Below are 26,871 nucleotides of genomic sequence, written 5' to 3' on the forward strand. Positions count from 1 at the left end.
GTCTTCCTCTCAGCACGTCCACCGGAAGTCAGTGTTCCACTCACCCGATTCGTCCAAGGAGGTTCAATCGAGTGGCGAAAGGACTGGGGAAATGGAGCCATTTATATGAGTCGAGTATTTTTGACCTGTCCGAAACCCTATAAATTGCACCAGGAGGACATACATAATTGGTTATTGGTGAAAGTCGTTGATGAGAACAATTCCCTTTCCCAAGCGCCCAATCTGCTTTTAATTTAATATTGTCATGCAAGCCCAGCCACACGAGGTGAAATAATGTTATTGCGTTCTCGTATAATGAGATTGTCCTCAAATGAGAACATGCATGATTAGTTGGAATAATTGGGGTTAGATATTAGATTCAAAGACCATGATTGAGGATTACGTGTGCATGACAAGCTAGAAATAAATTGCCAAATAAATTGAAATCGTTTTCAGTGCCAGTGGACACAATAAATAATTAGAATATTATGCAAGTGGTTTTATTTATTTATTGATTTTTAGATTCAGACATAATTATAGAATGACCAGCCAGAGGTTCTGATTTGCTTATTGTTCTTTTGTATAATTTTGACTGGTGGTGGAGGATACAACGTCAGTTCCAGGATGGCATTTTCCAATGCGGGGAAAGCAGCAATTTCTCGTTCCACAACTTTTTTTGTATCGATGATTAATTTTGCTGTTGGACATTGACGCATTACGAATTTGGACAATATTTCTGAACTCGAGTGGATCGAATGTTTCCAAATTGTCCCTTTCAACCAATGCTTTATTTTCCTGCTGGAGCACATCGACATCATCATTTTCATCATTTGCTTGACCCAAATTCAAAATTTCCTTTACGCTCCTCTGTACCAATGGGAAAACGCATTGCTCGATAAGCTTTGGGTTCTTCAACGCCAATTCTAAATTTTGGACGAATAATTCGCTATTGTTGCAAGTGCAGTCGACGGCTGGGCAATCAGAAAACCTGTCACGTGGTGGTGAGAACAATTCCCCCGTCTCGTCGTCCTCAGTAGAATTTCCAAAGCGAAAATTCGTACAGGTCGAAACAGGTATTGACATTTGTTTCCAGAAACGGTTAAAGTTCGCCCTGTTTCCACCATATGAAATTGAAGACGCTTTTTGAACAATTTCTCTACTTCTACGTAACTTCTCCAATGGTAAATTTGGAATTGATTTGGTATCCAAAGTCTCGGCGTCATCTGAAATTGTCGTGTACATATATCTATTCTTCTATTTTGCATATTTACATAAGCAGTAGTGTCTTATTCATTTTTCCATACACAATCAATTATGCATAGTCTTAAGATTAGGGATCTGACCAACCAGTTGGAGATGATGTCAGTGAGACCGAACTCTCAGAACCACTGACGCTAACTCGGTGGTGGGATAATCCAATGCCTGAAAAAATATTTTTGGTCTTTGGCATTGTCCAGATGATGGATTTGCTATAGAATTTTGACAACGGCACTCGAGCCACCCTTCCAGTCAGCCAGTACGTCTTCATTTCCCCTTCGGAAGCAAGTTCTAATTAACGTCTGCATATGTCCAAAAAGTGATCATGTATTTACCCTTCCCCTTTACAAGCACTGTTCCACGAGGTTCACACTCGTAAGTGTTTGGAAGCAAGACTTTGCATGCTTCTGAAATTTGGATTCTCGAAGGCTCGGACGTGCTTTCCATTCTGCTAGCTGGAGATTTTATGAAAATATTCATAAGCCTCTGTAAATGCATTTTTATTGCACCCATTGACGTGTATGTACCGATATTGACTGTATCCCCAAACAGGCACCACCGAGTCATTTTGATTCCGACGATCCCTCCTGCAATGTTGCCTACGTGTATTCCTACCCGAATTTGTATGCTGGTGCCAACTAAGAAAGCAAACGTGGGCGAAATTATCTTATTTTATTTTAGGTCGATTGATTATGTATTTACTTTCTGAGGGATCTGAAATTGCATCGCACGCATCAACCTGTAATACATACAATGAACCCTGAGTATCTCTTGAGTGGTTATACACACGCTAACGTCTCACCATGTCTAACGCCATGTCACAACATCGTTCGTGATGGTTCAAACTTTGAACGGGAGCACCTTTGTAACGTAACAATAGGAGATAAGATAGAAGAATGAGGAATTATAAATTGGTGGATTTTATGTTTCACCTGCCACTACCATGTAACTGCGTAATTTGAGATTTTCCCAAAAAGAGATATTTTATTAGATCACTGTCAATTCTAACTTGCTTAAAATAAGTGTAACCTGTCCCCGATTGTCTCCACCTTGTACACTCCGTTGATTTCTGTAAGCTGGTCGAAATAGCTGTACATTTGGTTCTATGTAAATTTAATGAAATTACATACATACATAAGTATGCATTAGATACGAATACACATTTTAATCAGTAAAATTAACTGCTTCGCTTACAAGCATGTTGACAACTTGCATAGGAGTTAGTCGTGAACAAATGTCGGTGAATCTGACCACATCGGAGAATAAAATTGACACGCTCTCAAAAGTCTGTATTTTTAGTGAAAAATATCCATCACTCAATACATATATTCTCTTCATAAATAGATGTATTTATTACCTCACAAGTATCCACAGGGTTTTCCCCATTACGCAGACGATCTGCGACCTACGTACAAAAAAAAACAATGAAAAGGATCTGAAGAAACGCTTAAAACCTCAACTTGTACACCTGCTTTGGAATCATTTGATAAAGAAGCTCATCCGTTCGCTTTATCAGGTTGTCCAGCGATTTGACACTTTCTCTCAACTTCTTTGATTTCTGTTGCTCTTGGTCCAAGGCCAGTTTAAGCTCAACAGATTGCTGAGTCCCAGCCAACATCAAATCACTTTTTTGCAAAAAAATACATTTGTTTATACTGATAATGATACTTAAATAGGTTATCCTTTTTACCGACTACAGTCATGCAATGCAAAGTCGTTGATGTACAGACCGGCACTCATTAGGGCCCCAATGTCCTTCATGACAGGATTCGCCAAGTACAGCATCGTATTGTTTTCAGGAATATGTAGCATTTGTCCTATGAATAATTAGGACGGGATACCTCGTTATTCATGTTTACGCATTTGACAGGAGGTAATAATGGGCATGCACCTCGTAGACGAATTCTTATCCCCTCGGTAGCTTCGTTCCAGTCCAGATTGTCCATCCTGAGCCGCGCCGTGTCCACCAAATTGGGATTACTTTGGATTGGTGCAATCGTTACCAGTTCGAAAATATTGTTCCTTCGTTGCATTATCTGTAGTGCTCAATTAGAAATTAGGCAGACATAATCTAGTTAATTGAGCAAATAAATTATGTACCTCGTTGAAGCAAAATGGAACCATGGGTCGCGTGAGATCAAATGATTCTGGACATAATTCGCCAATTATTAGTGCCAAATTATTTATGATAATTTGTTAGTATTATTACTGTCCAATATGCACGGAACCTGTCATAATTTGTCCCACCAAGTCTTTCAGAACCAGGTTGAGCGCGTGACCGATGTGTTTTATCTCCATGTCCGAGCTGAAGATGATTAGAAATGGGAAGAGCTCTTCAAACTTGAGACTTGAGATTGGGATTTCGAAGTCATTCCCCACACAATCATCCGACGACTGCATGACCTGGAATGAGTGCGAGCATGGCAATTTCTTCAACTGATCTATTTTATTAAATGGGTCAGAAAGTGCAAACCTCAGTAAATGCATGGTTGTCAAAAGCCAGGTCGAAAACTACGTGTAAGGTGTCTCCTGAAATTTTAAGACAATAATTTTATGCAATTGTTCACATACATTTATTTATTTGAAATTAAATAACCGTCCATCTCTTCACTGACGAGGGTTATGGCACATTCCTGGTTGTAATATTGAAGTGCGACCTGCATGAAATAACTTGCTCTTAATTAAATGCATATGCATTCATCCGGTGAAAGTGCTTCTACTTAAACCGAATTTACTACTAATTAATAATTAGTATCTGGTCTCCGACCTGCTTAATCTGACCGACGACGTAGAAAATTAGGCCTCCTCGTCTCTTTGTTCTGTAGTGAAGTTTCAGTCCCGTCGCGGTCTCCTGGTCACAGTAGAAACTTGGCGCTAAAACGTTATTATAAACGTTACGCTATTATGCATGCAGTGTAACACACGCGTGTCCAATGGATATTATTATGATAATCATACCTCTCATTTTTGGATAAGAGAATTTCAAATATTCATGAAGATTGTCCAAACCTTGATAAGCAATTTTACTTATTTAGTAAACTATTAAACTGCAACTAAATACATATACTTCACCGGTTTGTGAATATAACATTTTCTAACCGTTTAAAAAGTCACGGAGTTGGCGACCCAAGACGGAGAGGACTTTGTCATACCATTGCGACACATACTGCACGAAATACACGCCCAATCCCTCGAAAAATTCTTGCTCATTCACCGCGAGAATCTAGACCACCACATAAACACCAACTTTTTACTGATGCAGATGCAGATATTTTTACACGAGATAAATATGCAGCATTTGTGTTGAAAATTTACCAGGCATGCACTTTTCGAGAGGCGTTGCAGCAATGTTTCTGAATAAACGTGATGAGTGGAAAAGGCGACGGTGTCAACGCCAGCATGGCGACGCACGGATTCCCACTTTCCACTTCCCCACCGGTCTCGAATAAACTCGGCTAGATTTTCCAAGAGGATTCCGTACATTTTTTCAGAGCAAGTTACAAAGGCGTAGTGGGTGCCCGAGTGAGATGGTGAAAGTCAGAGAAAGTACTGGACAAGGCTAATTTTCCCCATTTTCTCTTTTATACCCAATTCCCAGGCATACATGATTGCAGCCCGCAAGCACACTGGGTAAATATATTATCCTCAATTTCTAACCATGCGTCTTAATTGAATTTGGCAAAACCATTCGATGCAGTGCGCACCTCACTCGCGAAGAGAATTCCATGACTCGACCATTTTGTAATTCACATGGCTTGCACAATAAGTGCGGACCTGCTAATATACAAGAGCACACATTGGCGTATAATTTAATCACAAAGTATCGGGTCCTATTTTTAGATTCAGTGCCAGAATGTTTAAACTTTATTGCTCATTTCCTTCATTAAATATGATGACGTTAGCATTGCTATTTCATTTTATTATTATTACATACACACGTATTTTGACAAGAATGAACCAAAATCAACGCTTTTCTCGTTGACTGCTATAACAAATAGTGTTCTATAACAATACGCATGCCTGACTTATAATTTCCTTTTGTTTAACAGCAAACTCTGCACATCCAATGTCCGTGATGGCTTCGACCGTGACCGTGGTCAGTTTTTTGTCCTTTATTTTGTTCCTGAAATCCCGACTTCCCTTCCGAATCCCGTTTATTCCGTTTATAAATGCATTTGTCGATTGTTGTCCATCTGAAACACGTAAATATTCTGGTGAAACTCAATTGCATGTCAAGCCGGTATTGACGTCATGTGACATGTTTATATGTGCATGGGCAATTACCGTCCGTGTTACCGTTGACTGGAACATCGGTGGGATCCAAGTTATTTACAGAAACTTCTACCGTTTCCTCGCTACCATTTGGCAAAGAAATTGTAATTGAATTTTGTGGAGCTGCTGCTGGTGCTGCTGGTTGGGCTGCTTCATTCGTGTCCTTCCCACTTGGAGGGTTGTTACTCGTTGCAGGAGGAGGTTCCTTGCTGCTGAGGTTCGCCGTTGTGGTGGTGGTGACTACTTTGGGAACACTGGGGGCTTCAGCCACTTGTGGACTTGGGGACGGGGTGGACGAGCGTCTAATTGTGTTTGCTGGCAAGTCCATAGATTTTTGTGGAGGCTGAGGGCTAGACGGTGGTGGGGGCGGCTTGGAAACGGCAGCGGCAGCAGCGGCAGGAAGTGCGGCAGGGGCTTTTGGAGCTGGGGGAGTTTGCTGTTTAACTGGGGAGGGTGGTTTTGCGGGGACTGGTTTGATGGTGGGGGCTGCGGGGGCTGGTGCACTTCCGGGAGGTTTCCCTGCAAATGCTGATTGTGGGGCTGGCTTGACAATATTGGCGCTTGCTTTGGCAGCATCTCCATTCATTTCTACGGGTTCATTAAAGGATGACTTTGGTTCATTCTGGTTGACAGTGGGTGGCTTTGCCTCTAAACTAATCTTATTAAGGGTGGGCTGTCTGACAATTTTTTTTGCCTCCACTGCTGGCTTCTTCGAGCCATCTAACCAGCCAAAAGTCCTAAACTTAAACGTCGTAGAATTTCATTCTTAATTGCACACAATTTTGAAATACCTTTGACTAGTCCGGAGGAGTCCTCGGACGCAACGCTCATCTGTTTCGGGATTCCAGTGGGAACTTTTGTGGGTTCAGCGCTTGCGGCACTGGCTGCGGGCGCTATCCAGTTAAACGATTTTGAGTTTGCCTTGGATAATGGGACTCGAGCTTCTCGTCCCAGCAACCAAAAAGTGTCCATCTCCCCTAAATTTCAACGTCAAAATATTATAGAACGAACGACCCATTGATGTAATATGTGCACATAAAGTGTGGTGATTTCGAGCCGCACCTTTGCCCTTCACAGCCACCGTGCCACGTTTTTCCGTTTGATACGGAGTTGGTAACAGGTTCTTGCAAGCCTCCGAAATCTGAATGCGCCCCCCTTCAGAAGACGACTCCATGCGACTCGCTTAATTCAGTTGCACAAAAACTTATTCATACGACCGATTGAAGAATTTTAGCCTAGTTTGCAAGTTTAGATTTGGTTACCCGTGTTGACAGCATCGCCAAACAAGCACTTAAACATAAAAAATCTATAGATAATGTATTTTGTCGATTTCAATAAATTGCACGATCTCGAACTCACGTAGCGTGGCATTTTCGATCCAACGACTCCAGCTACGACACTTCCACTGTGACATCCAACTGGTTTAATACACTTTTATTAGTCTATTATTCATCAGTCAAGTTGAGTAATTTATGTGGATTGGCCAAATTACCTCGAATTTTTAGAGGTTCTCCATCTAAAATATTTTTGAAATTGTTACGGAAGGTCAAAGCCAAATTCCATACAAATAATTATTTTCGTACCTCGTGATGGGTCACCAATGGCTTGCATGGCATCAACCTGCACAGAATCAATCCCACAAAAACATGGGAGCAAGTAATAGAATCAGAATCATCTTAGGATTTAAGACTTTCGACACTCACCATGTCCATGGCCATGTCCGCGATTCGCTCTGCCTACAAATTTTCAGGCTTATTAAAATATTGTCGGTATGTTAATGTATATTTTGTACAAGGAATGCATACATGCTGTGGCATTGGTTCCGGAGCCCCTGTAAAAATTTGCTAAATTATTGCATTTTTAGCCAGTGGTAAAAAAATATTTGAGATGATTGAGAATTTACTAACCACTCACGACCATGTAACTGAGTTAATTAGAAAAAGTCGACATCAGGAGTTTGCCAAACATGTGTATGTACACATAATTACGTGGATCAACATCTTTAATATGACAAATTAAATATTACCTGTCACCGATAGTTTCAACCTTTCAATAAAATTCTTGTATTACAAACTGTACAGCATGAATATTTTGCATTTTAAGGTTTATTAAATGGCTTACTTTGTAGACGCCACATCCTGAAATGAAAGCAAGCAATTAGGATTTTATGCAGTAAAAGGAATACAGAAAGAATTGGGATTTGATTTGAACATGAAAACATCTTACGATCTGTCAGTTGGTCCTACTCAAAATGAGACAAAAGGGTTCGTTTTCATTATTTTTATCCATTAATTATGTATCTTTATAAACTTACAAACAAGCTGTACATGTGATTCAACATTCCGACAACTTGGATTGGAGTGATTCGAGAACAAATGTCCGTGAAGGTCACGACATCCGAGAACAGAATTGAGACGCATTCAAAGACCTAAAACAAGTGGGTGAAACTGTATCAAAATAATCCGAAAGACTTTATAATCTCCCTGCTTGTCACCTACCTCGCAAGTATCGACGGGATTTGCACCTGGAAAACGAAATGCGACAATATTTATAAGCGTGACCTTAGCATTATTTATTATTGTTAGACTTGTTACCATTTCGAATACGGTCAGCAACCTTGTGCGGTATCATCTGGTAAAGCAACTCGTCCGTACGTTTCATTTCAATGTCTTTAAGAGAAAGCAATTTACATAGGATTGATACACATTTGATTATTTATGCTACAATCGATTATCCTGTTGATACCCAGTTGCTTCATGGAGTCTTCCAGCCTAAGCGATTTGTGCTTTTCTATTTAAAAGAGTGGAACAAATTATTGAATTATAAATAATTCACCATATTCGATAATTTTTACCTTGTTCGAGTGCTAATTTAAGTTCGACGGACTGTTGAGTTCCAGCCAACACTATTGTAATTTTTAGAAAATAGTTATGTATAAACTGTTATAAAATTCAGGAGGGAGGTTTTCTATGTACCCAAATCTCTGCTGCAGTCGTGCAACGAGAGATCATTGATGAACAGTCCAGCGTGGACCAAACTGTAAAAACATTTTCATCAATTTTTGATTTCTGCCCATTTGAATTTGACAGAAAAACGCAATGTGCACCTGTCGATGTCCGGCATCACGGGATTTGCGAGGCTGCACATATACCATGTAAATTATGTAAATGTAAACTTAATATTTATGAAATAGGCAGAAATCTAATTATTCTTTACAAGATCATCATGTCCCACTCTTCCATCAACATCATTTGGCCTTTGTAAATGAGTTTAGAGAAACTTCATTAAAATATTTAGAAGGATCGCCTCCTACAAAAATTGTACAAGTATTTACCTCGAAGCCGTAGTGAAGTTCCAGTCTCATCTTCGGAGTCATTATCAAAGCTTCCAGTAAGAGCTTCGTCGTCCTTGATCGGAGCCACCTGCCAGACATACATACGCCCGTAAATTTAAGCAATTAGAATTCTAAATAAATGATGTACGGAGTGGCATGAAAATATATTTTGTACCGTGATCAGCTCGAAAATATTATTTCGTCGCTCCAATATCTATATCCAGACAATTTTTTTAACACCTTGATGGTCGAGTTAACAATGCAAAGCTTGCCGGCTTACATTGGAAAAGCTGAATGTAATCAGCGGCTTGACAATTTCAAACGCCTCGGTCATCACTTGTCCCACAAGATCTTTCAGAATGATGAGCAAAGCATGACCCGTGAACTTTATCGTCATTTCCTGCCTAATTAACAATGAATATCTCGAAATTGAAAGTTGTCTTTAAAAAATGAATATGTAACACTACTCACGTGAAGACGATTGAAAATGGAAATAATTCAAAGATCAGAGAAGCACGGATTGGCAATTGTTGTTCCTTACGAATCATGCTTTTCAAAGACTCGGCCTAAATTGTTGGTTGCATTGTTTATTTTATTCATTCCTTTTGCATAAATGTGACACTGTTTACCTCAGAAAACGCCTGGTTAGAAAAAAAACATGCACAATTCAGAATTTCACTTTGCTTGATAGATGCACATAGCACAACCACTTTGATATTGACTGCACCCTTACCTCGTTGTCAAACGTCAATTGGAAAATTGTATGCATTGTGTCACCTGCAAGAAGAACGCTAATAAGTAAACCAATTTTAGTCCTATGCGAATGCACGCTCCTCTCACCATCGAGCACTTCACTCAAAACTTCGATTTCGACGTCTTGATTGTAAAAATGCTTTGCAACCTAAATGAGAGGAAATCCAGAATGAACAATTACTGACATGCCAGCGGGTACATATGTATTAAGCGAAAGGGCTATTAGACAGATTCAGCTCAAAATAAATTGCCTGTTTAATCTGCCCCATGACGTAGTAGACAAATCCTCGTCGCCGACTTCGGTAGTGAAGTCGCAAGCCTTGAGCCGACTCTTCGTCGCAGTAGAACGATGGCTAAAATCATTTGAATCAGAGAGTGCAATAAATATTTTGCAAAGTTTGCCCATTTGTTGCTTACAGCTCTCATTTTGGTGTAAGAGAACTTGAGATACTCGTGAAGATTGTCCAGCCCATTCAGAAAGTCTCGCATGTGGCGACCAAGAACAGTGAGCATAGCATCGTAACCTATGTAAAACAAGACCAATTTGAGTCTCACCTGCCCGAATTAGCGTCGCATTTAATTCTGATCACCATAATTGCCAACAAACTCGACAAAATAAATGCCCATGGCTTCAAAGAAACTTTTGTCGTCCACGCCCAAAACCTTTTCGCCAGAATTATTAGAAACAGTTCAATGGCAAAATTAGAAGTAAGAATTTGTTTACCTGAAATGCGCTCCGAGCAAGTTTATTAAGTAGCGTCTCTGGATAAGCATGATGTATACTGCGCATTCAAATCGTCATATATTTTATGAATGCAAATATGGCTTTTAGCAAACTTTCTCTCGAACCTAAAAGACGGGGCATCAATCCCTGCATTTTTTCGAACCATGTCCCATTTTCCTTTACATTACACATGCAATTAGAGATAGTCCACAACTTTAATAATGATCAAATTACTACCTTCCCCCCACTGAATCCTAATGAAGGATGCCAAATTTTCAATAAGAAGCCCGTACATCTTGGATGGATCACTTTATGGCACACACTTTTTCTCACAATGGTTAAACTTTTGCTTCTGAGGAGTTTACATGTACCGGCGGAATTACCGAATGGACCATTTCTACGCAAAATGCGCCTTTATAAAAGCTCTGCGCCCAAATCGATCATATGCGTTACGGAATAAATATGGCGAAACTTAATAAGCGAACAATATCCTCCCCTCCTCCTGCCCAGTGCAATCGTGGTTCATTCAGCATGACACTTAACAATCAATCAATATTTATGCCAAAACATTGGGTCGTGAATGGGCTTTGGGCATGTTTAGCACAATTTTCATCCGTCTTAATGTACGAGCAGTGATGGATTTAACAATTATCCACCCAAGATTCGGAGCAATTACTTTAATTTGACGGATACGTGCTGTCACGTCGTGTGCCCCACTGCACTCAGGCAGCTTTTTTGCCATTCATCTCGGCCTATTTTTAAAAAGCGTATGAATGTGTATACTCATACTCTCATTTTCTAATATATTTAGGAATTTTCTTGTCCGATTTGTAATGAGATTTCTATTTTTGATTCTACGTTTCCAAGAATAGCCTTACACAAAATAATTCATAAATCATGTTTTATTCATGTGTGCTGTATGTACAACGCGTCATAAACGAATCCAATAATAGCTAAAGAAAAACCTCAAGGACTATATTGTATTGTAGTCAATGGTTCTTTAATCCCAACTTTAAGATACATGCATGATAAGCGCAATAAGAAGAATGGCATTAATTACTCGCTACACTATATTATTCTTATGTAGTCTTAAACATATATTACATATGTACATACGGACATTTATAAAAAACAGGATATGTACAGGTTAAGAGCAATATTTTTAAAAACACTAAAACTTCTAATATTTTACTATACGTTTAAACGGATACAAATAGCAAATAAGGAGGAAACTAGGAGTGGGAACATGTCATAATTAAAACTAGATGACGATCCCCTGTTTTTGGTAACACTTTGAGATTTAAATTTAGACTCATTGCTGGTATCAATTTCATTATCTGCGTTGGATTCTGGTTCTGGTTCCGGTTCTGCGGCTGCTGATTCTTCGCTGGGCGGCTGGTCAGACTGGACGTTCGAATCTTGGTCCTCGTGTTTTTTTTCTTCATGGTTTTGGGCCAGATCCAATTCTACAAAGATTTACGTAATTTGAGTAAAATCAAATTGTGATTTTATCGCTTGTATAATTATTAGTTGCAGCGATGATAACAATCAACATTAGTTATCAGTCATTCCAAAATGCAATAATATTTGTAAATTTTAAAAAAGCCTTTCCGCACATTGTTATCTTTGTACCCAAACAAAGGTTAAGTACAGGCAATTAGTAACCTTCTATAAATGTAGATAATTGCATCCATGTTGTGTGAGTTAAGCAAGATGCAGTCATATTAACTCCATGCAATCCTGTCAATTTTTTGGCTTGCGTGAGCATTTATGTATGTATTCACATATTTTTATGTCGTTCCATTCCACGTAGTTTGTGATCTTGGTCTTGACTCGATTAAAAAGGATGTGATGTGATCACGACTATTAAATTCTTCTCGTTATGAAACATCTCTTAGCAAAACGAGTTGTATAGCATTACTAAATTGCTGCAGCTTATGAAAAACATGCGTCGGAATTATATGCATGCCTCGATCATTAATTAAATTCTGATAAATACAAATTGTCACAAATTGTGCATGAATGTAAACTTGTTTTAATGGTGCCACATATCGCTTGGTTTCGTCAAAATGTAGCTATTTTGAAGTGCAATGTGTGATATATGACTTTTTTTTACCCTTGATGACGGGCTTCTCGTCCTCCTCGGACAGCTTCTTGAGATCTTGTTTAAGTTTATCAATTGCACCATCATCAACAATCATCCTCTGCAAGAGAACAAAAAATAAGCTTTTGTTATGTTCCGAATTAAGGAAAACAATTCCAGTTCGTTCCAATCCATCCCTTTTGTGCCATTCTCGTGGATATTTTCGCTGCACTCAAGGTGACATTGGCATTTCTCAGTAAAAGCACTCTGCTCGGCTGCATTTTGCTAATCATCTACATACGTCGCGATAAATGGCAAATGGAAGGGGGTTAACTTACCCGTTCAGTGATGAAAACAGGGACAATCATGAAAGTCGTGTTGCGAAATAATTCCACATTGTCCAACGGTCGAAGTTTGACATTGAACTGGAATTTTCTCACTCCGGACACAATCGTTCCTGTCGTCTACGTAGAAAAATAATAAAAAAAGGACAAATAAAAACTCCAACTTTATGAAAACTCATTAAAGCAATGAATTCTCACGGGTTCGACTAAAAACTCTGACTCGTGTTTTTCAGGGCGAGGTTTCATTCCAACCAATTTTTCCCGATACTCGTCGTCAGCATAAAGAAAATGTGGATATGACACCAATAATGGAGATTCTGTAACATGCAAATTAAGCTTTTTTAGTCGTGATCATTACATTAATTGCAGAAAACTTGCTAAATCTTAGGAGAACGCTGTAATAATTTCGATATTCATTTGTTAATAAATAATGTCAGCTCGTGCAGGAATTCAAATGTCAAAAATGCTCATAAAAAATAAAGATTTAAACAAAGTGACAAAAAAATCACGTCAAAATTACGCCATTCGATTGTTATTATTATTGACAAGAAATAATACTTGTCTTTATAATGCCTCATGCAATGCAATAACAGTATTATTATTGCGTGCATTGCAAAAAATCTAGAAGACGTTGGTCGTGAGTGAAACAACACGGATTTTTTTTATAATTCCCCATTTCTACATACTTATCCCCAAAAAAGTACATTTGGATGATTAGTCGTAATGAAGAAATGGTGCAATAAGATGATTGGAAAGGTTCCAGTTCCGCACGGAATAATATTCTCTCTCTAATGGATGACTATTAATAAGTAAGAATCGATATGCGTGTGTACCTTGTTTGCAACCGGCGTAGTCAACAAAGCCCTTTTTTAAGCATCCTTCCCTGGTATTGTTCGTTGGTGCGATGGGTTTGGAACAAAAGCACTGGTTTTCACTCTTCACCTCCGAGTCTTCCAACATGTCCTCAGGAAACATGAATTTGCCCACTTTGATCCCATCCACCTTTTTCTCCCCCGTCCACTTGAGGTACACGGAGCGACAGAGTTCGGGATAGAATATTTTCAAAGTCGACTTTTCATTGACTCCAGGCCTGAAAAAGTAGCCGTCCGTGCCATCAATTTTGTTACAAAAGTCGCCACCCCAGTATTCCAACTTGGTTTTATTGTTGAATGTCAGAATGTCGCCCATTTCCTTCCCTTTGGACCGCACAGTGAAGGTGCCCTCGGAGGACCCATTTTTCTAGTTGAAAAATCGTAATTCCCATAATTAGCTGGGCTGTATATAGTTATTATTATCGAGAAATGAATTATTAGAAAAACGCACCCCTTTCAAGAGGGCGAAGATGCCGTCAGAAAATTCTGGGGGCACATTTCCTTGAAGAACGTCCGAGAGTATTTCCGTATAGATGCTGACATTCATTCCGTAGTAGATGATGTTCCCAAGCTCTTCGCTTCGACGGACCAAGGTCTCTCCTTTCTCGGACAATTCCTCCACTAAAATATCGTTGAATGCTTTCGGGAGGCGTTTAGCGGACAATTTATTTGCCAAGATCTGGTATTCAGAAATATTTAAAAATGACCAGATGCGCTGTTTTTTGTAGTCAAATTTATGCAATGTGCATCTTCTAAGTAAATGAGAATAATGAGGGCGGTATGCATGCACTACTCACAATCATCGGGATGTTAATAATGTTGAACTCGTCGGTTTCCTTGTGCCCTTCAGACAGTTCAGGTACGAATTCCCAATATCGATCCAGATTGTAACTCATCGCGGATTCTGAGATCTTCTTCACGTCATATTTTCGCCTCGTTTCCCTACAAAAAGAGCAAAAAGTCTCAAAATCTCATCTCCCTCAGTCATGGTTTGTTAACCGTCATCACTGCATTGCACACACCGTCAGACACTGTGCAAAACCTGAATAATGATGATAATGGGACAAATTATTTAACTTTAGTGCAAAAAGCTACCTTTTACACAATCTACATATTTCGAAGTATATAACATCGAATTAGGCCTTTATTTTGCCATGCTGCGAATTTATAAATTCATAAACCGAACATATCATGTAATTGTACACATTACGTATACAATCGAATTAACATTTAAAAGTCATCCCATAAAAATATCGATAATAAGGAGTAAAAGAGGCAAAACAATTAAAGTTACTGGTTCGTTTGGTGATTACTCTTGAATTTCCACAACGAGACGAGAGATTCATTAGTGGAGGAACGCACCTTTGTTTGTCTGACCCTTAACCCAATGGTTTTGCAAGGAGATCTAGCACTAGTTCATGGTGACATTCTGCGCATAGATTCGTATGCCCTAATTTTTTTTTTCTTTTTTACAAGCACGGCTGTGCTATCTCTATTTTTTGCATACTTCCTGCATTGCATTGGCCGCTGTCAAAATAACATGCGAAACTTGATTGTTGTGCACCACGTGCATTGTACAAAGTGCAAACAAGTTGGTAATCAGTGTGGACATGCAATTCATTTTGTCGAAGCACATCATGCACGGAATACGTAAATTGCATAACCTTGCCTCAATGTGTGTAAAATAATGTGTATACATGTGACACAATAAAACATCACCAGCAGCAATTTTAATAGTAAAATCGTGCAAAATGGAAACTGGATGGATTTGAAAGCTATTCTGGTCATTTTGCAACAAATATTTCACGTAACACAAAAATATGAAAATTCGTACATGTAAACTGCACCTTCCTTAATACTTTCATTAGCAAATAAATAATGAGTGGGGTTAAAACTCGACAGAGAGCTCGGCTCAATAATTCTTTCGAATTGATTGAGATGCGAGATGATAGCCGTTTTCGCAGCGTTATTACTTTCACTAACCCAATTTCAATGCATCATTATTGCACATTCCTTCCTATACGCAAGATGCATATGAAGCAAGCAGATTGATGCAAATTATTTCAATTCATTTTTTCTTCATTTTGATGCTAACAACGTAACAGCTATATTCATGCAGGCGCTGCAGGTAACGAGTGTATCCACTTTTTTCCTAACGCTATTTTCGCAACTGGCATTCTTTCTATTAATTTCCGTGTAGCGTCTCTTAGAAAATAAACTTGCAGATAAGTCAGTTGTGTCAATACTGTCACTGCTGATAACAAATCTGGCCCTAAAATAGAGATGTCATATCCATCCATCTTCCCATTCCGATTAAATCAACGTTAAGTCACTTAATTAAGAAATCATTTTCCCATCTTCTCAACACGATGAGACGCGGTTTTGGGTGCAGACATGTTATTAGAAATAAAGGTAAATACGTGTTAGTGCATGGCTATCCTGCATTTTCAAAAGAAGTGAAAAGATTTGTAGGCAATTGGTCGTCCGTTATTTGCAAGCGGTTGGATTTCGCTTGTCACTCTCAAATGATCAGAGAACAAATTAAAAAGTTAAAAATATCCATTAAGGAGAGAAATTGATTGCATATGTGCGAGTGTGCGTACGGTGCGTATTCGTACGATGTTGATGTGTGAACTAGGGCATGTAATCTCGATATTTCGAGATCTCGAAATATCGATATTTCGATACTGGAATATCGAATTTTCAATATCGAAATATCGAAATTTCGATATTTCAATATCGAATTTTTACTTTGTCACTAAATACTCCCCACAGTTCTTATACATAAATGAATTTTTAACCTCATGACAACCCACAAGTTTTCAAAATTTACTTTTGCCTTTGTTACACCCTACCCTCCAAATTTCCAAAAACGCATTTTGAGTTGGTTACACCCCTAAATTTTCGAAAATTGACTTTTGACTTAGTTCCACAAACAAAAATTTAAAAAATTGAAATATGTTGGATACACCCATGAAGTTCCCATAGTGGGAATTTGAATTGGTTACACCCCCCAAAGTTCCCAAAACCGAATTTTTACTTGGTTACACCCCCAAAGTTCCCAAAACTGAATTTTTACTTAGTTACACCCCCAAAGTTCCCAAAACTGAATTTTTACTTAGTTACACCCCCAAAGTTCCCAAAACTGAATTTTTACTTGGTTACACCCCCAAAGTTCCCAAAAATGAATTTTGACTTGGTTACACCCCCAAAGTTCCCAAAACTGAATTTTTACTTAGTTACACCCCCAAAGTTCACAAAACTGAATTTTGACTTGGTTACACCCCCAAAGTTCCCAAAACTGAATTTTGACTTGGTTACACCCCCAAAGTTCCCAAAACTGAATTTTTACTTAGTTACACCCCCAAAGTTCACAAAACTGAATTTTGACTTGGTTACACCCCCAAAGTTCCCAAAACTGAATTTTGACTTGGTTACACCCCCAAAGTTCCCAAAACTGAATTTTGACTTGGTTACACCCCCAAAGTTCCCAAAACTGAATTTTGACTTGGTTAAACCCCCAAAGTTCCCAAAAATGAATTTTGACTTGGTTACACCCCCAAAGTTCCCAAAACTGAATTTTTACTTAGTTACACCCCCAAAGTTCCCAAAACTGAATTTTTACTTGGTTACACCCCCAAAGTTCCCAAAAATGAATTTTGACTTGGTTACACCCCCAAAGTTCCCAAAACTGAATTTTTACTTAGTTACACCCCCAAAGTTCACAAAACTGAATTTTGACTTGGTTACACCCCCAAAGTTCCCAAAACTGAATTTTGACTTGGTTACACCCCCAAAGTTCCCAAAACTGAATTTTGACTTGGTTAAACCCCCAAAGTTCCCAAAAATGAATTTTGACTTGGTTACACCCCCAAAGTTCCCAAAACTGAATTTTTACTTAGTTACACCCCCAAAGTTCCCAAAACTGAATTTTTACTTAGTTACACCCCCAAAGTTCCCAAAACTGAATTTTTACTTGGTTACACCCCCAAAGTTCCCAAAAATGAATTTTGACTTGGTTACACCCCCAAAGTTCACAAAACTGAATTTTGACTTGGTTACACCCCCAAAGTTCCCAAAAATGAATTTTGACTTGGTTACACCCCCAAAGTTCACAAAACTGAATTTTGACTTGGTTACACCCCCAAAGTTCCCAAAACTGAATTTTGACTTGGTTACACCCCCAAAGTTCCCAAAAATGAATTTTGACTTGGTTACACCCCCAAAGTTCCCAAAACTGAATTTTTACTTAGTTACACCCCCAAAGTTCCCAAAACTGAATTTTTACTTAGTTACACCCCCAAAGTTCCCAAAACTGAATTTTTACTTGGTTACACCCCCAAAGTTCCCAAAATGAATTTTGACTTGGTTACACCCCCAAAGTTCCCAAAACTGAATTTTTACTTAGTTACACCCCCAAAGTTCCCAAAACTGAATTTTTACTTGGTTACACCCCCAAAGTTCCCAAAAATGAATTTTGACTTGGTTACACCCCCAAAGTTCACAAAACTGAATTTTGACTTGGTTACACCCCCAAAGTTCCCAAAACTGAATTTTGACTTGGTTACACCCCCAAAGTTCCCAAAACCGAATTTTTACTTGGTTACACCCCCAAAGTTCCCAAAACTGAATTTTTACTTAGTTACACCCCCAAAGTTCCCAAAACTGAATTTTTACTTAGTTACACCCCCAAAGTTCCCAAAACTGAATTTTTACTTGGTTACACCCCCAAAGTTCCCAAAATGAATTTTGACTTGGTTACACCCCCAAAGTTCCCAAAACTGAATTTTGACTTGGTTACACCCCCAAAGTTCCCAAAAATGAATTTTGACTTGGTTACACCCCCAAAGTTCCCAAAACTGAATTTTTACTTAGTTACACCCCCAAAGTTCCCAAAACTGAATTTTTACTTAGTTACACCCCCAAAGTTCCCAAAACTGAATTTTTACTTGGTTACACCCCCAAAGTTCCCAAAATGAATTTTGACTTGGTTACACCCCCAAAGTTCCCAAAACTGAATTTTTACTTAGTTACACCCCCAAAGTTCACAAAACTGAATTTTGACTTGGTTACACCCCCAAAGTTCCCAAAACTGAATTTTGACTTGGTTACACCCCCAAAGTTCCCAAAAATGAATTTTGACTTGGTTACACCCCCAAAGTTCCCAAAACTGAATTTTTACTTAGTTACACCCCCAAAGTTCACAAAACTGAATTTTGACTTGGTTACACCCCCAAAGTTCCCAAAACTGAATTTTGACTTGGTTACACCCCCAAAGTTCCCAAAAATGAATTTTGACTTGGTTACACCCCCAAAGTTCCCAAAACTGAATTTTGACTTAGTTACACCCCCAAAGTTCCCAAAACTGAATTTTGACTTGGTTACACCCCCAAAGTTCCCAAAACTGAATTTTGACTTGGTTACACCCCCAAAGTTCACAAAACTGAATTTTGACTTGGTTACACCCCCAAAGTTCCCAAAAATGAATTTTGACTTGGTTACACCCCCAAAGTTCCCAAAACTGAATTTTTACTTAGTTACACCCCCAAAGTTCACAAAACTGAATTTTGACTTGGTTACACCCCCAAAGTTCCCAAAAATGAATTTTGACTTGGTTACACCCCCAAAGTTCCCAAAAATGAATTTTGACTTGGTTACACCCCCAAAGTTCCCAAAACTGAATTTTGACTTGGTTACACCCCCAAAGTTCCCAAAACTGAATTTTGACTTGGTTACACCCCTAAAGTTCCCAAAACTGAATTTTGACTTGGTTACACCCCTAAAGTTCCCAAAACCGAATTTTTACTTGGTTACACCCCCAAAGTTCCCAAAACTGAGTTTTTACTTGGTTACACCCCAAAGTTCCCAAAATTGAATCTAGAATTGGTTAACCTCCAAAGTTCCCAATATTGATTTTTCCTGGTTACACCCACAAAGTTTTTAAAACTGATCTTTGGCTTAGTTACACCCGCAGAGTTCCCAAAATTGAATTCTTGGCACACCCGAAAGGATATAATTAATTAAAGTAATTCATAAATTGCAGGATTCCTATTTCGATATTTCGATATTCAAATATCGAAATATCGAAATATCGAAATATCGAAAACGATATGGATATTACATGCCCTAGTGTGAACCTACCACCGTCATTAGTTTATGATGCGTGCATAAAAGCTCAAATTAAGAATAGGATTATAGAGATTTGGGCGTGAATTTGTGTTTTTCATGTGTTTTTCTTTCATATCGTACTTATTTACAAGTTCCTTTAAGTAGAAATGGTTGCATACAATGTGCTTTGTTGTAACTCTTGCAAACAGCGTATACATATCCGTATTCAATTCATACACATTGTTTTAATTGGTAAAAAGTATGAATATTTACTGCATATCTTTGGAGGAATAAATAAAAGCTGTAAGCCTTACTTGAAGCAGTAGGGTCCAATTTCTTGAAACATGGGTTTTTCCAATCCAGCCTCAAATTCGTCAGGATTGGTAATGTTGTACATGTAGTAGAAAATATGATTTCCTTGAAAAGTCTCCTTTCCAGGAATGAGATCCAAGTGCGGCTCATAGCTCGACCGACCCTGTCACATTGTTTTGCGAATATTTAATGCGAAGGAACGCAAACTTATTGATACAGTTCAGCCCATTGTTGGATTATACGTGTGCTTACCGTGTGATGCCTACTGGACGCGGATGACACAAACGTTAACATGCACATAAACAATGGCACAAACATCAAAGATTTATTGCCGGCCATAATTTTACCACTTCAAAACAGTTTTCTGTGAGTTTTCTTACTGTCACGAAATACACTACGCCAGCAACATAAATTTCTCGACCGTTGATTCTCAATAGCTTTCCACTTTAATTTTGAGCACTATTTGGTCCAACTGTGCTTACACATTGCTTCAAGGCATATTCCGTCGCACAATGCGTCGAATCTATTAATATCTGCGTATCTTAATACACAGCAGTTGTACAAGTATTATAAATCGCTGCCTACTTTGTGTTGTTGTCGTTGCTTGGAAGGAATAACGCCCCTCACACTGCTTTTAAAATATGCAAACGACGTATCGAAGACGGGACAGTTTGGAGATATGATAGAAGCACAAAGGATACGCTGTCCGTTCAGTTTTTGCTAAGACTCATATTAGCTTTAAGCACTGCTATTAATTCTTCTTGACGAACAATCGATTGATCACAACTCACTTTCTCAAATTTGTTGAGACTGCTGCAGCCCAACTTTTTCTAATGATTCGATTTTTATTCTGTGCCAATGTCCAGTTAAGTGTGTGACAGTGAATCAGCCTCTTACTGGTCCCACGCACAAACTGCGACTACGAGACGACTTGCAGATTTAACACCTATTCATTGTCCAAATGGACAGCGATGGTATGATAGATTGGCAATATTAGCAGCATGGTGAATGGACGTACTTAGTCAGTGGCATACGTAACAATACGCACACGTACATGAGTGCATATACCAAAATAATGGTCAAATGTTAATAAAGCCATTACCAAAATAACTACCATATCAAATTATTCATTGAATGTGGAATAAATCTTTGTTAAACTGATAGCATCTTGTGTGCAACAATGGAAGGGTAGTTCAACTCCCATGCAGCAGCAGCATCAGGTAGAAATACACAATGCTGTATCTATTCGCGTGGGTTTGACTTCGCATAAGAATTACGGAAGGTAAAGGTGAGCGAATTGTTTGTTTACTTCTTATTACGATACTTTATTATCAATTTAGTCAAAAAACGGCATGCATGAGAGGTGCGAGTTGCTCAATTGTGACGATGCACGTTGTACGTATTGTACTTCATCAATAGCACTTGACTCATGGCTTGACTTGACTTTGGCGTATTATGCATGTCGCGGTCAAAAGGTGGGCCAAAGGCTGCAAAATATTTGCAATCGGCATGCAGCCTCCTGTCTGCGAACCCTTAATGTTATCTGTAATCGAGAAACTTTGGCCAACAAAATCCAGTCGAGCGAAACCTAATTTTGCGCTTAATTATAAAAATCAAACAAATTTCAAGATCATCCGTTTTCTTTCTGTTGGTACATATGTAATTAACATTTCGTTCAGAAATGATTGACGGACCAAACCAAACCAATTTTATTGCAGTTAACCAACTGCAACAAAAATGTGTGTGCAGTGCAAAAGCTAAACTTGAAATGCAATTTGATTTATTTACTAAACGCGTTGCATCAACATCCAAACAAAAGATCAAGTTGAATTGCATAAAGCTGTCAACGGCTGGTGGTGGTTGTGGTTTGATTTTTTATGGTTGCACCAAGTTGCAAAATTGCCTAGTTTAGCAACTTGTATCGACTTTGAATAAAATGCAAGTGACATAATTTGTCTATTTGCAACTCAAAATATTCTAATGGTTATGTTTACAAATTTCTTGAAATTTTTAACAACTTTGATATTACTTTGCAAAATTATTTATTAGATTTTCTTATATTTTACTTTTGTAGTGTACATCCAAAGTATTATGAGATGATTTTGTACAGGTCTCCCCTCTCTGAGAGGTCGTTCGGAATCCGATACTCTGGGTTATCTGAATTTTATGGTATCCAAGTAACGAGGTTTCTAAAGGGTTTCATTTATAAATCTCATTTCATTTCATGTGAAATAATTTGTCTGAATTTCATTTCGGTGCATATCTGAGTGCATATTCCTGTGATACGAAAATCGCTCACCAAAAGTCGTCAGACATGGCCGAGTTCTTCAATGGGATGGAAACTTATGTGGAGGAAACCAGGATTTTTGAAGTATTTGCAATTAGTAAGGCAGAACTGTGCAATCCTTTGCGTACTAATTGTTGAACTTGTAGGCTCAACCTCGCGTACTGGACTTTGACTTGGTGCCCATTTATGAGACAAAGACGAAATGGTTTCGCGTATCTAACCGAGCAGAGACCTACATGGAGGCGGAACTCATTGTACGCTACAATCAACCTCTGACACATTAGTTGTACTGCAGTAGATGTTAAATGCACACATGTCATGGGGCCTGACTAAATAATTGCAGGTGTGCCACGAGCAGTGGCTCAGAGATTTCCCACACTTGGTAAAAATCAGTCCGAACGTTCTGAAACTCCAGCCAAACGAGTCCGTAATGGTGAGTTCTACTACTCTTAGCGAGCTTGCTATTTATAAGACTAACCAATTTCCTGGTTGTGGCAGATTTCCGTATCCGTTCGCCCAACCAGAGCAAACATCCAGAATTTCTTTGTCATATACGAACCAATTTTCAATGGGGAAGTGGTGGACACGGTGCTGGACGGCGGTGGGGGTTATGGCATCGAGGTTCACGACAACGATATCCACAGCAAGCACCTGATTGATGTCACCTTCGTTGGGGATCATGCAATTTTTGAAGTGTGTAACATAGCTAAATACATAGCTTTTTGTCATCGAATGATGCATATTGGTTGTATGATACTCATGAATTTCAGGTGACGGACGTTCTGTTCGTAGCAAAGCATCCCGTTTGGAACGCTCAACAATGTCGACACATGTTTTCAATGGACCTGTAATACTCGTAATTTATACGCATTCTTTCAGTGATTGAACGTGTATTTACAATTTTGTGTAGTGAAGGTTGAACCAGTGCTTGAACCCGTACAGCCACACGGCAGGTGACGACGGCAGAGTTCCACTGCCTCCGATTGTCCAATTCCGATTTCCTCCAGCCACCGTGGGGTCAGAGACCTCGGTTTTCCAAGTCCAACTAAATAACTCCATGGACCTTAAGGGCACTTGGGAGATTTTTACAGCCCCGCCTCTCAACTGGCACAAACTACTGCAGAACAAACGCAAACGTCACAAAAGCCTGAGTTCGAGACTGATCATAAGTAATGAGGGGCGTGTAAAAGATAGTCCCGAGCTATTGGCAGCGCTGTGGGCTCGGAAATTTGGATTCAGCCGAAAAACGGATTGCAGCAAGAACCGGTATCGCTCCAAAACGAATAAAGAAGAAATTGACAAGAAGCAAAAGTGCGAAATCAATGCGAAACTGGATGCGGAGCTGTTTAAGATTTCTCCCCTCCGTGGAAGTCTGAGTGGAAAAGAGACCAAGACAATCACATTCAAATACAGCTTCGAACGGGCAGGTCATCACCAGATGAGCGTCTTGCTCCGTGTTTACCCTGGTAATTATGACATCTATTCAATCAATCTTATTGGAGGTACATAAACATAACTTCAATATTTTCCAGCAATCTACGTCTGGATTGACCTCACCTCGCAAACGTTGGATGTTGACGAACCGTTTATTCAACTAATGGAACACCGCGTCATGAAATTTAAGCCCATTTCCGTTGAAGACTTGGACCCTCCTATTCAGGTCAGTAGTCACAACTACACATGTACACAAATACATGAATGTACCACATATGTAGCATTCCAATTTTATTTTTAAATTTATATATACAATAAAATCTAGATGTTGTGGGCGTACAATGGTGGTAACATTCCTGCTGGATTCAGGTAGTTAAAACGCATATGTAATTAAAAACTAATAAATAAATAAATAAAATGAGCCAATAAATAATTTATAAATCTTTAAATCGAGCATGCCTCAAGTGAAACTGGCTGAAAGCTCCAAGCAGACGGACTGAATATTTATTGTTTTTTACAGTGTGGACATGGAACCTTTTCATAAATTGAAAAAGGAGAATTTTGACCACGCAGCCATCGAATGTTTGACATCAAGCGGCATTGTCCCACCGAGATCATGGTTCCCAATTAAACTTAGATTTTCTCCTCTCGAGTTCACCGACTACTCCGTAAGCACATTACAAGAACAAAAAAAATATTAGAAGGGTATTGAGGAAAATGCTCGTAATTGGCGCTGGTGTCATCAACAGGTTCCACTCCGCGTGCATCCAGAGTTTTCTGAAAAGCCGATGGAAGTTGTCCTCAAAGGGAGCGCCTTGTTCGCGACGGCCACACGCTTGCGACCGGATGCTGCCATGTCCAAGTTAAAATCCTTCGCAATGACGGACGCCGTTCCGGTGACTCTGTCCCCCACACAAATATCCTTCCCACATTTCGTTCCTACGAGCCAAAAAGCAACAAGGTTTCTTCACATCGGGAAATACAAATTCTAAGCGATACACGGAAAAATAATTGCTTAACTAAACAGACAAATATTGCTATTTTTTATTTTCAGTTGTATTTTTCTTACTAATTTGCATGCCACTCATTACATGTCGTTCCGTTGGCCGGTTGTTCCAATTGAAGGGGGAGGAACCATTAGATTTCAGCCGGAAACTGGCAAAATCGCACCCAGCGTAAGAATGCTTTCTTGTAGTAAGAGCTCGAGAAATTTCACTAACTTGAACTTACTTTTGTAGGGGAGTGTCACGTGTCTCGTCATCGTTCATGCTGGAAAGGTTCCAGTCACTTTCTCCACCATGATTCGATGCATGCTTGAAGATGAGGACGACAAATCCAATTACAATTTCGAATTTAACCAGTGGAAAATTAAGACCGAGTTCATCGACACGTCGAAACCACGAGGAACACGACGACACCCACCGGTATGGTCAAGTAGTCCTTCATTGTTCTTACGGACAATTTGGCTTTGTCTTTTTAGCAACTTTATCATTGTTGCGACTACTTGTGACCGTATAATTCAAGGTTATCCCACAACAACCTACTCCTCCAGACCCATTTAGCTGTCTTTTGGCTGTGTCCGTATATATTGGAACAGTTTTCGGACTTTATGACATCATAACGCCAAAGTAAAAGTGCATTCACAACTCATCCTCAGTTGTTAAATTCAATTTAATTATGTAAGCTGAATTGAATTGAAAACCGTTTTCTGTTCAAAATTCCAGAGAACGATCCCGAATGCCACACGTGGATCCAGTCGCTGCAAATCTGTCAATTCCTTCCAACCCAGATTTAGCGTCGGGTCTCATACTTTCAATGTTTGAGCGTGACATGTGCGAAGAAATCATCTCCAATCTTATGCTGTGCGTACCTCCTTCTATTTCTAAGCGATACTTTAAAAAGTAAAATATTTCGTCCATGTGTAACTTTTGACTTTGCCGATCCACGCAGAGACATTGTGACAAGTCCAGGATTCGAGTCCAGCGTTCGCATATTGACCAAGCGTCAACCACCGCTTTACGAAGAGTACAAGGAGAGGTGGGATCAAGAATCGTCACCCAACGACACTGCCGCCGCCACGACCGTGAGCGAAGCACCCGAACTCCACCAACAAGCAGTCGAGGAAATCCTGGAAGCTGCCGTTTTTAACCTGATTCAAGAATTGAACTCCAACTACGTGGATCCCGAGACACGAGACAAATGGCATGACCTCACGCCCGTTCAACCCACCGCGTTTGTCAACGTCAACGAAAATAAGGAGTGCTTTTAGACATAAATGAATTTACATTTCCGTGAAACCGTATTAATGAATAATTTTCTCCCAGTTTATGCACCACGACTAGAAAGTTCTTCAACACGTGTAAAAAAATCCACATTTGATCTCGACAAATTCTGAGTTCAACTTCATTTTCGAACAGACAATGGTATTTACTTGGCGCAATATGTGTATGTACGAGTATTGAGTATTTCACATAAGCAGCTCCGACGTAAATTTCCGATATTGATATCAGAAGTAGATAGGCAGTTATATTTAGTTGAGAAGTGTGCATTTCTTGGAAATATTTTTTTCTTCTTCTTCTTCTTCTCGAGTAATGTGCTATTGAATCATAAAGAAAATATATGTATGCGATCCAGCTACAACAATAATCTCCTCGTGCACCTTAGGCAGGCTCCTAAATTGAATTGCAACTGAAAAAGATGAGCTTTCTTCTTTTATATTTTTTCAAATCTCGTCTCGCCCTCGCTCAAACCTGAGCCAGATAACATGTCTCCTGAATTTCCAAGTGAAAGCACACTCGAACAACATAAAATAGCACTTCCATCTCAGGAAACATTAAGGAATCGCAACTCACGACAAAAAATTGGATTTAGAACAAGGCTTATTACGTATTTGGACATGTGTGCAGAGAAGGACTCGTTCTTCTGATCCTTTTAATGACACAGAACTCGGCTGCAGATTCGCTTTCTTGGGATATTTTGAGATCCTCTCTCTCAATGAAATTGCCATTTTATTGAAATTCTTCGGTATTATTGTCACTTTTCACTGGGCAACTTCAATCCGTTGATTCATATCCTCCAGACAATGTTCAGAAGGGATTGGCGCACTGAATTT

At 39.1% G+C, this 26,871-nt stretch overlaps 4 protein-coding genes across 5 annotated transcripts; 1 reads left to right on the forward strand and 3 right to left on the reverse strand.

Moving 5' to 3' along the window:
* Window positions 1-457: 457 nt before the first annotated feature.
* On the reverse strand, window positions 458-4,879 carry LOC110858546 (soluble guanylate cyclase 88E). Its single transcript, XM_035858642.1, has 21 exons — window positions 4,552-4,879; window positions 4,336-4,459; window positions 4,195-4,245; window positions 4,004-4,110; window positions 3,833-3,893; window positions 3,710-3,765; window positions 3,465-3,639; window positions 3,337-3,383; window positions 3,128-3,272; window positions 2,927-3,053; window positions 2,705-2,861; window positions 2,594-2,641; window positions 2,431-2,523; window positions 2,266-2,339; window positions 2,169-2,185; window positions 2,039-2,097; window positions 1,939-1,975; window positions 1,764-1,874; window positions 1,572-1,691; window positions 1,327-1,512; window positions 458-1,202 (listed from the first exon to the last, which is right to left on the reverse strand). The coding sequence occupies exons 1-21, from the start codon at window positions 4,717-4,719 to the stop codon at window positions 547-549; spliced, it is 2,619 nt and encodes an 872-aa protein (XP_035714535.1). The 5' UTR covers window positions 4,720-4,879; the 3' UTR covers window positions 458-546.
* Window positions 4,880-5,075: 196 nt separating this feature from the next.
* On the reverse strand, window positions 5,076-10,708 carry LOC110858548 (soluble guanylate cyclase 88E). Of its 2 annotated transcripts, XM_035858644.1 has the most exons (34): window positions 10,557-10,708; window positions 10,445-10,496; window positions 10,320-10,377; window positions 10,186-10,258; window positions 10,013-10,119; window positions 9,847-9,948; window positions 9,683-9,743; window positions 9,576-9,619; window positions 9,314-9,408; window positions 9,123-9,246; window positions 8,991-9,056; window positions 8,843-8,930; window positions 8,725-8,764; window positions 8,615-8,647; window positions 8,484-8,545; window positions 8,363-8,413; window positions 8,254-8,298; window positions 8,103-8,177; window positions 8,007-8,032; window positions 7,823-7,936; window positions 7,735-7,750; window positions 7,630-7,646; window positions 7,535-7,554; window positions 7,416-7,432; window positions 7,314-7,339; window positions 7,212-7,244; window positions 7,092-7,128; window positions 7,001-7,024; window positions 6,868-6,926; window positions 6,771-6,798; window positions 6,571-6,690; window positions 6,300-6,485; window positions 5,521-6,096; window positions 5,076-5,429 (listed from the first exon to the last, which is right to left on the reverse strand). In XM_035858644.1, exons 1-34 carry the CDS (start codon window positions 10,612-10,614, stop codon window positions 5,239-5,241), a joined length of 2,724 nt encoding a protein of 907 aa, XP_035714537.1. In that variant the 5' UTR covers window positions 10,615-10,708; the 3' UTR covers window positions 5,076-5,238. The 2 variants fall into 2 exon arrangements, with proteins under 2 accessions (XP_035714537.1, XP_035714536.1); XM_035858643.1 differs by lacking the exons at window positions 9,847-9,948; window positions 10,013-10,119; window positions 10,186-10,258; ... (1 more) ...; window positions 10,445-10,496; window positions 10,557-10,708 and adding an exon at window positions 9,472-9,483 and having other exon boundaries at window positions 9,018-9,056; window positions 9,683-9,795.
* Window positions 10,709-11,297: 589 nt separating this feature from the next.
* Window positions 11,298-20,928, reverse strand: LOC110858440 (lysosome membrane protein 2). The gene is made up of 9 exons (XM_022107224.2): window positions 20,291-20,928; window positions 20,041-20,201; window positions 14,416-14,560; window positions 14,070-14,297; window positions 13,580-13,985; window positions 12,945-13,063; window positions 12,741-12,866; window positions 12,436-12,523; window positions 11,298-11,785 (listed from the first exon to the last, which is right to left on the reverse strand). The coding sequence occupies exons 1-9, from the start codon at window positions 20,375-20,377 to the stop codon at window positions 11,511-11,513; spliced, it is 1,635 nt and encodes a 544-aa protein (XP_021962916.2). The 5' UTR covers window positions 20,378-20,928; the 3' UTR covers window positions 11,298-11,510.
* Window positions 20,929-21,112: 184 nt separating this feature from the next.
* On the forward strand, window positions 21,113-26,405 carry LOC118438423 (cilia- and flagella-associated protein 65-like). Its single transcript, XM_035858658.1, has 16 exons — window positions 21,113-21,326; window positions 22,149-22,409; window positions 22,472-22,579; window positions 22,669-22,758; window positions 22,824-23,018; window positions 23,096-23,172; window positions 23,241-23,791; window positions 23,858-23,985; window positions 24,085-24,128; window positions 24,280-24,427; window positions 24,509-24,720; window positions 24,814-24,934; window positions 24,998-25,183; window positions 25,284-25,387; window positions 25,484-25,621; window positions 25,710-26,405. The coding sequence occupies exons 2-16, from the start codon at window positions 22,353-22,355 to the stop codon at window positions 26,026-26,028; spliced, it is 2,478 nt and encodes an 825-aa protein (XP_035714551.1). The 5' UTR covers window positions 21,113-21,326; window positions 22,149-22,352; the 3' UTR covers window positions 26,029-26,405.
* The last annotated feature ends 466 nt before the right edge of the window (window positions 26,406-26,871 follow it).

The sequence above is a fragment of the Folsomia candida genome, unplaced genomic scaffold (genome assembly GCF_002217175.1).
Source record: "Folsomia candida strain VU population unplaced genomic scaffold, ASM221717v1 Fcan01_Sc021, whole genome shotgun sequence".
NCBI lineage: Eukaryota > Metazoa > Arthropoda > Collembola > Entomobryomorpha > Isotomidae > Folsomia > Folsomia candida.